The sequence below is a fragment of the Phlebotomus argentipes genome, unplaced genomic scaffold, assembly GCF_947086385.1.
Source record: "Phlebotomus argentipes unplaced genomic scaffold, Phlebotomus argentipes genome assembly scaffold_4, whole genome shotgun sequence".
Classification (NCBI taxonomy): Eukaryota; Metazoa; Arthropoda; class Insecta; order Diptera; family Psychodidae; genus Phlebotomus; species Phlebotomus argentipes.
The window spans coordinates 3,742,882-3,755,175 of NW_026776174.1; the positions used below are offsets into that span (position 1 = coordinate 3,742,882).

General features: G+C 34.6%; 1 protein-coding gene across 1 annotated transcript in view; it reads right to left on the bottom strand.

Annotated features, from left to right (window-relative positions):
• The window catches only part of LOC132257945 (uncharacterized), a 53,882-nt gene that overhangs the window by 4,418 nt on the left and 37,170 nt on the right, over positions 1-12,294 (bottom strand). Inside the window, exons 9-16 of the mRNA XM_059755014.1 lie at positions 8,841-8,887; positions 6,606-6,671; positions 5,561-5,643; positions 4,855-4,962; positions 3,450-3,533; positions 1,977-2,033; positions 1,381-1,486; positions 130-425 (exon numbers count right to left, since the gene is read on the bottom strand). Of these exons, the coding sequence (XP_059610997.1) occupies positions 130-425; positions 1,381-1,486; positions 1,977-2,033; positions 3,450-3,533; positions 4,855-4,962; positions 5,561-5,643; positions 6,606-6,671; positions 8,841-8,887 (847 nt within the window). The remainder of the gene's footprint in view (positions 1-129; positions 426-1,380; positions 1,487-1,976; positions 2,034-3,449; positions 3,534-4,854; positions 4,963-5,560; positions 5,644-6,605; positions 6,672-8,840; positions 8,888-12,294) is intronic.

Sequence of the window (12,294 nt, forward strand, 5' to 3'; positions counted from 1 at the left end):
TTGACACCCAAACGATTAATTAAAAAATCTCTTCCCATTTGGTAATTAGATGTGATCATTTATAATATGAAAGAGAAAGATCTAAAGTCCCCCGATATAAGCCATACTATATTTATTAGGGACACTCACCCTCTCTTTGGCCTCTTTGTAGGTTGACCTGTAGAATTCATTGAAGAGGAAGAAGAACATGACAGCGTGCATGCCAATCCACCACACAAATGCCCTCGGGTAGTTGCAATCGATGAACAAAAGCTGAAATGCGTGCACCATAATCGCCACAAACTGCACCATTTGCAGTGTCGTCAAATACTTCTTCCACCAGAGATACTTCTGATATTGTGGCCCCATTGCAGCGAAGAGATAGTAAGTGTACATCACAATGTGAACGAACGTATTCAGCAAGCCGAAGAATGTGCTGTGACCACCTGTAAAAGAGATGTTGAAGAGTATGAAAAATATGGGCGAAAAAAGAAGATGCAGAGATTATAGAGTGAAAATAATGCCTCTCGCCACGACGTTACACTTTTGCTTTTCACCACAACGGGTTTCGCGCCTTTTTCTTGTAACTCCTCTCTTTCATCATCGATTAACATCGTGAACACTGCACTTGAGAATTCTAGTGCCACATGGAGAGATTGTCAGAAATTTGTTGAAAAATTGAAATAATCACTTGCCTTAAGGGAGTGATATTTTCATGATAAAATGCTCAAATTGTGTTTTAATTGATACAACAAATCTTTCACAGAGTGTATTTGCCGTTGTCGCGGCAAAGATCTGTAATTTGCCACCTACTTTATTATTGCATCTCATCGTGAGTCTGCGACCAAATATTATGTCAATCACTGGCAAAAGCGTGCTTGTATACAAGAGTGTGATATAATTCACAATAAAATTGCACTCTTATTGATACCTTGACGGACATTCATGTAATGTGGCAATTTCCTCGCATCGCGTCCTATTGAACATTAAAATCGCTGAATGCACTCCTCTGCTGCATGTGGCACATTTTTCAGTCAAACTGGGTGGGTCCCTCTCCTTCTTTTTGGAGGCAAAACACAAACCAGAAAATGCACATGGAAAAAACAGACGGAACTACTTTCAAAATACCTCAATTTCAGTAACTCTTTTTTTTTGCCACCACCATTGCCAATGGATGAGAATATTGATTACATAAAGTGTGTATACGATATTTTGCTTTGTTTATCACACTTATGCGTCAGTCGCAAAAAGGCAAAATATTTAAATTGGCACATTTCTTCAAGTGAGGCTCCACAAAGTGTCTCCGTCAATGGAGTGATATGCAAAGTGATTTTAATTTTTTGCGCAATGCCCAAGAGGCGTTAGATATAATTTGGGTGGCGGACACACAAACCAACTAACCTGGTGTGAATTTGACTCCAAACCAAACTGACATTGGCATACAACCGTGATGGATCACGTGTAGTGTTGACACCTGGCTAGTTTTCTTACGCAGTACGAAGAAAATCTGTAGAGAAGAAAATTATTATTATATTGAAATTAGTTGCTGTGTGTTTCTTTTTATCTCGAAATTGCAATTTTTCATGTGAGGGAGAGTCAATTATATTGTGAAAATGACTCCTTCTCTCTTTTGAGTACAAGTATTTTCAATTAACATTGAAATTATACAGAATCTCTAATAACCCTACAACTCATGAGGATGTATATTAAATCAGGTGATGTTTTATTTAGTTAAGAGAAACCTCAACACTCAAGTACAAAACATTGCTTCTATATATAAATTGATCAAAATTAATCATAATTTTAGTGATGATATCTTTCTGAATTCTCATATTTTTGCGTAGAATAAAGAAAATTTGCCAGAAAACAATGAAGAATTTAATTTTGAAGTTATGAAATTTTGCGTCTCACGCCTTCTTATTTGGCAAATGAATATTCTTTTGGGTCATGCAATAATTTAAGTGAAAAAGTAACCATAATATATAGTTCATATTTACCGTGTCCAGAAACTCTGTGAACTTGGAGAAATAGTACCACCAGCACGCGTGCACCATCTGAATTGCATCAGCATTGATAACGCACGAAGAGGGAAGGAGAAAAAGAAGTGTTTCATTACAATGTAATCAGGCACATAAATTAATTACAGAACAAAAAGCCAACAAATTGAGGATAATTGTGTGAACAATAGTAATTTTTTTTTCACTATGCAAGAAAAAATACACAAATATCCACACAATAGTGTTGCCTCAAATAGCTTTTTGCCTTTGCCTTAATACAAACATATGTTCTGCCTTTTATCTCAAAATCTTTCTTCATGATTTTTTTTTCATTGTCAACTCTTGTTACTTTACTCACAACGGTGGAGAACAACATAGCAATTTTGTCAAATGAGCAACACACAGAAAAGTGATAATCGATAAAAGGCAGAAGTTTATCTATTCGGGTGGAAATATAGGTAAGCATTGAGTTGCGATTAGTAAATTAACACTGATTGACTCTCTTCACTGAAGGCTGAATAAAGTCATTTAGTCAATTTTTCGATATCAGTGCTAATTTTCAAATTACAGAGTTATCCACGAAAAGTAAAAAAAAGCTTAAATTACCATACAAGATTAGAGATAATTCTACTAATTTCTACTTCATACATTCACATTAGAATATGAGAAAATCACAAAGCATGCCAAAATAATGCACATAACACAAAGTCTCCAATGCAATCTGCAAAATATCAAATCCATTATTGTTAGGCATTTTTCCTTATTATTTCTTTCAATCTATAAATACAAATCAAGCAAAAAATACTACGAAATAAAATGAATGTTATTTTTGTGAAAAATATTTCGGCAAAGCAATGAATGATGGTCATGCTACAGGAAAAAAGATTCAAACATATTGATATATTGTGTGAAAAACCCAAAACAGTATATTTGTAAATATCATTGAAGTTTGTGAATCATGGTCAATTTGATGGAAAATACTCTTTTCATCTTCATTTGAATTCATTTTAATTTTCAAGAACATTTTTCGTGAAAATCAATTTTTCTACAAGCTGTGTTTTGAGTTCGTCTTTTTAGTCAATAATAAAAAAAAACGTTACTCTTCACAGTTGTATTTCCAATACTTAAAAAATAGTTAGATTATGTAGCCAATTGACAGAACAATTAAGTAGATATACACTGGACAGTAGCACATAATTATTTTAGCAAATGCTTGCATTGCGAAGAAAAGAAATGCACGTGAAGAATACAACATAATTTCAACTCATTCATTGTTTTAGCATACTTTGCATAGCATTGTACGAAACTACCACCCAATAAATGACAAATAAACACATAAAAAGGAGTTTTGTCAGCAGAAAAGCATTTTTTTCCGTTGCAATCGAATCTCTAATCATTGCTGGTTTATTATTTGTCATTTGAGGAAAACAACTCTCTAGAGACTTCGGATGTTTCATATTCTATAACACCTACCCTCAGTGTTCTAGGGTGGTTACTATAATCAACTGGCTGACAGCGGAAGTTATAATGTCCCGTTAGCCAACCGGATATACTGATCTGAAATATCAAATAGACACAAAATAGACCCCACATGTAGTGATATCGATTTCAAGTTGACCGACAATTAATCATTTACAACATTACATAGTATTATTTATTCAACATATGAAAATATTGACCTTCCTGACGAAAAACTTCAACTAAACGGGACAATTTCATATTCTTGATATTCTTGTCCTATATTTAATTGTAATTTTCGAACTTATGTTTTCAACCTCTTTTCTTTCTTTTCACAATATTCTCTCCACAGAGAGAACTTTCCTACATTCTTCTTTTTTTTTTACTCACTTCAAAAAATTGAAACAAATTGTTCTTTCATACTTTTGTAAATGATGTGGTGTAATGTTGTCTTTTTATACCTTTGATGAGGATGCATTTTCTTACAGCAGGCAGAAAGAATATCTCCCCTAGGTCACAAACTAGGGTTAACTTTGTTATTATTCTTTCAAATTATTTTTCGTTCCATGTAGTAAGATATTACAGTTTATCCGACTCCTCCATAATAATATTGTCAATCAAATAATTTTTATAACTAGTTTAGAAAATATGGATGGATGATGTTCAGACCCCGGAAGAAGAGAGAATGATTTTTAATTGGGTAGAGAAGATAAAAGATTATGGTTTTCTGGGTTTGGTTTTAGAAACTGCTTTCCCCCGATATTTTACTTCCGAAATTCAAATTACAGTTTTATCTTTTACTTTTGCCAATATCATCTCCGCTCACTACACTTACTCGGTTTGCTGAGGGGCTATCGCTGTAGTCGACGGGTTGGCATTTGAAGCTGTATTCACCCCACCAACCTCCCATTAAACACTAGAGATAATTGTATTAACAAATATTCTCTTGGTTAATAACCATTTTCTGGCATTAAATTGATAACACTTGGCAATAACCTGGCAAATCTAAACATGGAATCGTATATTCGGAAAGAAATTTTCGTGAAGCTCTTCACTGAACTCTATATATTGCAATTAATTGTGAAAATATGAGATCCTAACGTGATCATAAAAACACTTAAAAACACAGTTTTCCAATCAAAAACGAACAACGCTGTGATTCGCTTTTATAGTATTTGATATTCGATAAAAAAAATGGATATAAATTTTTACAACCATAGAATAACAGTGGTTTTATTTTATAGAATAGCAAATAAAGGAAAAAAAATCTTTATAGTGTCTTTATATTCGAGGAAGAAAACACAATCTCAAGAATTAAAATGCATATTCTTTCTTTATCATTCCTACATTTTCATGAAAGCCAGGAATAGTAAAAAAAAATAAAGATAATTCCATTAAAATGTTTTGCAAATGAACTTACCTCGTAAAACAGCCATGTGCTAAAAATTACTTGCAAAAAATTATAAACTATCAGGGTGTTTTGTAACTGGAATGGTTTCCGATTCTCCATAAGTCGTGGCCCCAAAACCTGCAAAGGAGACAAACATATGCAATATATGTGCATATACACAACATACGACATTACATATAGGCCAAGAGAGAAAATAAAATTGCTAAATTGTTGCAATTCCTCTCTAAAGCTCAACTATTACGGCACAGCTTTTGCATACAGAGTTTCGCGACTGTAATCGACAAAATAAACGCCATGAACAGCCTTAGAGGTGAATTTTATGATACGGTCTTAAGTCGGAATTAACAGTGAAAAAACAGAGCGACAGTTGATAAGCAACGATTGTTCTACTCTATTGTCGATCACATGTGGAATTTGCGCAATCTTAATGAACCGTGATCAGTGAGTCTTTGAAATAATCTCAAGCAGATCTCAAATAATCAGTAATTAGGCGTCAAGCAATATTTCAGTGGCTGTAAACTCGTCACGATTCCTTACAAATCATTTAAATCAATCTCCAATGAGCTATTAATTAATACTTGAGCCCCAGGTTGCTACAATTATGACAAGAAGTGCGAGAGATTATAGTTTTTCTCTCTCTCACTCGATTGCAACTGTTAAGCACTTCTTTTTTTTCCTTCTCTACTACATATATCGTGGAGAGCAAGATACAAACCTTGACAATGTATACATAACATAGGCAGACGGCTAATGTTGGGAATGGTGATGACATCATCGGCCAATCTTTTGTCCGTGAATCTGTGTTTGAGATGAAAACGTATATATTAGACACTGAAAAAAGCACATAGTATATGCTTGAGAAAGCACTAAGAAATTCCATCAATCAACCATCTTTAAAGTTCACGTCTACCATTTCTGCAAAGGGCATGATCTTTTCACTCATTTGCAACAGTAGCACTCTGTCTATAAAATCAATTTTCCTTCATAACAACTGTATAAAGTGTAGACAGTGAGCATTAGTGAAATTTAAAATATTTATTCCACTTTTCATTGCATTTTACACTTGATAAATATAGATAGACTACAGGTTATGATAAGTGTTGTTCCGAGAATTTTCTCACGAACTAACGTCATCAAAGTCAGGTTACAACTAAAAGTCATTCGCATGCCGAGCATAAAAGACAATAAGAAGATTGAAAAATATGTTAAATCTCCAATAGACGGAATTCAATGCAAATGAAGTGGTCTTTGTTGTGTGGATGGCACGTGGTATTGTGATTAAAAGAATTTCGTGCCACCTGATTACCTCAACAGCCGTCAAAGTGTATCTTTACAATTTGCTTAAATATCAATTAGGCCGAGGCGGGCAGCAAAGTGTCATGATTAGTGTCGTGTTTCTTTCTCCACAAGTCAGTGTGGAACAAATCATGTTATAATAGACTCTCTATCGTAGGTCAGTAAGTGTGCAGGGGCAATAAAGACTAGAGTCTGTCATAAAGACTAATAAGTAGAAAATTAATGATGAGAGAGCAATATAGTGTTCTTCACATTCTCGACAATTTTGTACAAATACCAAATTCACCCTACATCAAGGCAATAATATAGCATTACCATGATAGGGATCACAGATGGCTTTCATAGTAAAATATGTATCAGACTTTCAAGATTGATCAAAATTGCGGAATATACTAATGAAATACAATTAATTGCTCTAATCCAATTAGTTTTATCTGCTCTGGATGAAAGGTTGAGTATCTTACCTCCATAGGAGTCCATATATCGCTGCATACTGTCTATATATTTCATAATTAAGGCCATTTTGGTTTCTGTAACGATAAACAATAGAAAGAATTACTTTCTGCCGCAATCACAAAAATTCAGCAAAATTTGCTTAGCCTCAATCATCATCACTGTGATTGTAGCTAACTTTGCAATTAATAAAAATTGTATAAATATTTCTTCCATCAAGGTTGCACACTCATTAAAAAGTTAATTTTATATTACTTTAAAGAATGCGTCAATTGTGTGGATATGTGGGTCCAAGAGTCTTGCGAAATGTGTGTGTATATAAAATTGACACAATTTATTTCACGTGCGCAAGCAAAAAGATGTACACAATGATGAGAGTTACTGTAATGCTGACTTAGGAGTGTATTGAAAAATGTGGCGACTGCGACAAACATAAAGTAAAATTTAAGATACCCAAAGGCTCCAAAAAAATTCTCTGTACCCATAATTTACCGCACAGACTCCACTACAGAGCTTTAAACCTTTTGCCAGACATTTTTTCTCAATTCACTGATTCATCACATGTTATATATGACATGCAGAATATCATTTGCATATTATTTAATAAATTTTATATGAAATAGTAGAGTAAGCACTCGCCAAGATTAAGTGAAACAGTCTGATGGTTAAACAAATATTGAACACATTGCATAATCTTGCCTTCTTCATCACATGCGATAATGAAATAGATGGAAAGTGAGCGATAAGGCAGGGATTTCTCTCATTTCTGCTCATAATCTTTCAATTTTTCAACAATCCCCCTTCATATTGAGGCGCTATCATAGGACACACATTGCTTGCAGAAAGTATAGAATCAAGTCACATGATGTGTATCACACAACCTCAAATTCTTCCACCTTATTTCTCCTATTCTCTCACTCTCTAATTAACTCCCCACAGATGTAGTACTAAAACAGAAATTCTGAAACCCGGCATATGAGATTGTCTATGTGAAAGAGAGGTATGAAGCAACCACAAATTCCCCTTTTCAATGACATGACACATGGAATGAGTTGTGACTTCACCTAATAAATCAATATCACTGGTTTTATCACACTACTACGAATCAGCAGATTAAGGTTTTTTTTTTCTTCTTCCTTCAAACTTTTATTCCTTATCACCGCACCATGAGCACTATAGTGAGTAAACGTGAGCATTGTATTAACACACTTTGGCTCCTCCAACACCACATTATTAACGTCAATGTGCAAAGTTGGGGAAAATTCACTCCGACAGTGGAGTCAAGTGAGGTGAAAAAAGATATGTGATGTGATAAAAAGAACAAGAAAAGCCATGTGTGGAAATTAGATAGAACCTTTTACATAATAGTCACTCCACACTGAACTAAGTCAAATCTCTTTTGGACTTTGGTACTGTAGCATATATTTTGAAGCATGAGAAAGCACACACACACTCACACATACTTTCAAAAATCCAATGGGATTTATTTTAATCCAATCTAAATCCACGACAGAACACAGAGAGAGGTGACATAAAATTCTACTCTCTATGCCACACTAATATTTCATAAATTCTCTGCAACAGTCTCTCAATGCCTGGCCAATAAAATTTTCTACACACTGTTCAAGAGCCAAATAGTCAATGAGATGCGCGTAAGAAATCCACAAATAATGCGAATTTTAATTTACAAAAGAAGAAAAAAAAATTTCTCCAGTATGAAACGATAAAAAGGCGACTCAACCGTTCGAATTAAAGCGCTTTGGGTTATATAATTTTTTTAATACACCACACACTCCTCTTGTCACAACCTATAAAAAGTTTCAGTGGTAGAAATAATTAATTTTTTCTCTCTCTTCCAACTCTTTTTTATGCTGGCCCATACTTTTCTCCACCACCACATTCAAAGATGACACATTAATCACTCGCTTGATTGCAAAATTCTGACGAATGCCTCAGATAAAAATTGCACACAGATTATTACTTATCACGGCACACAAATTGGCTGTACTCTTCTAAATGAAGATGTGGAAAATGTGTTAGATTTTCCCACAATTCTCAACTACATCAAGAGTCTCTATCTCTCTCTCTCTCCCTCTTTCTGCTTCTCTCCAGAAAAAAAAACTGATGAACAAATGGCTAAATGTGCGGATGAAAATGTATTCCATATACTTTGGGATTTCTATGCGATGATAAAAAGCCCAAAATGCCGTGACATGAGATTACACACGAGGCCGAATAAAATGTACCAGTGGCTGAAGCGTGGTATTGAAAAAAATTGGTGAATACCGAAACACTCTCGCGTTGATTTTAATTTTAGTATTTAGAGTCACACGATGAAATGAAAAAGAGCCAGGAGGATTTTGTAGTCTCCTCAATGTGTTGACGAGACTCAAATCAAGAACCAACTGACGATAGTCACCCGTTCACGATCATACGGTGGTGTCGGCTCCGCTGAACGACAAATAGTCAGGCGCGAAAATAAAAGGTGTGGTGGGAGTTGAAGCTCTCCGCATATAGTATTTTATGTACCACAGCGCCAGCAAAAGTGTATGGAGCAGAATATAATATGGAGAGGAGAAGTATGGAGTTTTATACGATTACATACGGCAATATGAGCACACTATACATTACAATCAGAAGGAATGTGTCTCTCCAATGGCCACCACTTCACCGTATATGCATATACATAAAGTGATTACACACGAATTCCATATGTACACATCACAATCCGAGGGGTATAAATGAGGTGTGTATTGGATTTTGGGGGAAACCAAAGCTCGCAATGCTCTGCAAAAGCTTATACTCTCATTTGCATCATCTCGCACTGTCTCTCTTTCCTAACACAGAAAAACCACTCAGAGCAGCAATTCACACAAACTCACATAGCCCAAACACTCTATCCCCCATTCATTCATGCAATTCATTCACAAAAAAAGGCGCCCAACAAGGAGAGAACAATGTGAAATAGAACCGACAAAAGTCATCAAATACCAATTGTCCCAAAGAAAACCTACATTTTTCTTTAGGGCACACACGATATACCAACAATGCACTTGCTACATTGCCATGCATCTATTCCAAAAAAAACCCATTTCATTTAATTCCACTTGCTAATTACACCTTGACTGCAATCGAGGACAATAATACCTCAAGTGATACTTTCCAATGCAAATGAACCTCAACTATAAGTGCACTGTCATTAGGTGAAATAATAACTTCCGAACTCCGCCACTCGAGTGGTTCATTGCATTTCCCAGAGCTCATTCTATCAGCAATTGACAGAACACACTCAAGAGGTCACGAGTACAATTCAATATCCTTGGCGATTTTCTTGTAAAATGAAGAATATACCATTGTCTCTTTGTTCATTTCTTTCGCAACATCTCTACTTTTTTATCCTACATATCTCTTCCTTTTGGCTCAAAACCCAGTACTGAGAATAGGAAAACTCGGAACCAATTCTTTGCCGAATCTCCCAAACTATATACTGTTTATAACGGTATGAGATACAACTTCACATGCCATCAATACCTCTCCAAATTGATAACATAACTCAACAGTCATCATTTGCCTCATTAGTGGCCTAATCCTTGTTGTGTTGTGTACTTGAAAACTTAATGGAATTTTCACCTCAAGTAAAATCATTTCTGGAATTTCGTATCTTTTTGGGTGAAAGTAACCTCTTTGTGAATTCTGTGTAATACCCTCAACTCTCCCCACCTCACTAAATGTTTCACCTCTCGATGTCACAAATACAGGTAAAGCTCCGGAGTATTTACCAGAAAATAAAAGATGTACTAAGAGTAAAAATTGTGTCACTGGCAAAGTTATGACCTAATGAAATTATTCATCATAAAAAAACATCATAATGTATGATAAGTTAATTGAATACAGAGAATTTCAACTGCGGTGCTCAACATTGCTTCCCTGTATGGCCTTTTAGAGAGTGAAGAATAAACTATCAGCACGTGTCTATTTTAGTATATCGTCCTTCGATATCTTTCATCGAGTGCTACACTTTAAGTACAGTGGCAATGAATTGCTACTATATTTCAAAATTGATCACAAAACTATTCGTTATTATGATGAAAGACGCGACAGAAAAGTCAAAAGTATTAAGGAGACAAGAGGCATAAAGTAGACAATTAGATTAAATTATACAATTGTAAATATGAACTTCTCGCTCCACAATTTATCTTCACTGCAATCTCTGTAATTAACTATGATACATTTTTGTGAGTCAAAATTTTTCACATAGCATTCAAATTGCATTACATTTATACCGTCTATTGCAAATGGGCATTAAGAGTTTTTAGGATACTTCTTATGACTGCAAGATATTTCGGTATATTTATTGCGAAAAATTGGTAATTTTACCATTTCCTAATACCACACTATTCCTCTCACTCATAAATTCTGTCGGCACAAAAATTACGTTGTCATCAGAGAGACTCATCATTTCACGAATGAAAAGAAAGAAAATTGAAATCTTTGTCCTACATATTTTCGGTATGTTAGACAGGGAAAAAAAACAAGATAAACTACTTCTTCGTCCAACACCCTCTTCTTTCGTGCTGATAACTCTATTCCGCCACGGAAAAAAAGCGCAAGAGAAAGATAAATTGTGCTGTCTTGCAACTGAACGGGTTGACCAATAAATCCTCATCAATTTTACATTTAATAATCCTCGCAAAAAATACAACGAATCAAGCATTTATTCGCATCATCAAATGAGACGATATAAACCCCAACAAATAAGAATTACTCATTACTTCAGTGCAATTAAATAATTTGCAACCATTAAATTATTGAGAAATTTGTAGAGTATAATGTAAAAAAGTAGACACCCATGTTACTTTTAATTGCCGCTGGCTCTCTTTAGTGCACTGCCCACTATTAAAGCGTTTAGCTTCATGCACGATTTTATCGGTTCTTATTTTATCTTATCACTTCATCAATCACTGTTGCCATTTTTGTATTAAGTTTCAGACACAAAATTAGAGATATATTTTCATTTCCTTTCTGTGTCAGGTGTTGTGTGAAGTTGGCATTCTACAGAATTTTAGGGTAATAAGTTAAAACAAGGTTTATTAAATGGGAAATTCCGCACAAGAATTGTTTGGCAAAATCTCTGAAAACTCACTGAAGCATAAAATAATAAAACATTAGCAAGTCAATTAATTGAAAAACGACCAAATACTGGAATTGGTCAAGTAAAAACAATGTGCTACTCTAATATGTATTAAAAAGCTGACCATTATGGTAACTATCTAGAATCTCATCGGGTAAATCACTTAAAGCATCCAAATAACATTTTGTTCATTCCTCGCTTATAGAAAAAAAAATTAGGTTATTCATGAAAAACGAACACAAAAGATCCAGAAACAATTTAGAAGAATGGGGAAGTGATACAGACTTTAGGGCGCCGACTGCACAATTTATCGATCTACACCCTCTCTATTTCTCCTACCAAAATGCACAGTATAGTTTCCCTTCAACCCTTCAATTTCAAAATTACTACTTGAGATATTTTGCAGTCCTACGCAAAATGCATAAAAAACACGCGACAGACATATTACACTTAATTGTACTTTTCCAACCACTAAACACAAAGCTAATATCGTCTCGCACTTTGCATGTCATCCATATGCATATTTCGGCACATCAATGAATATTTATCAAAATAATTAAGTACACAAG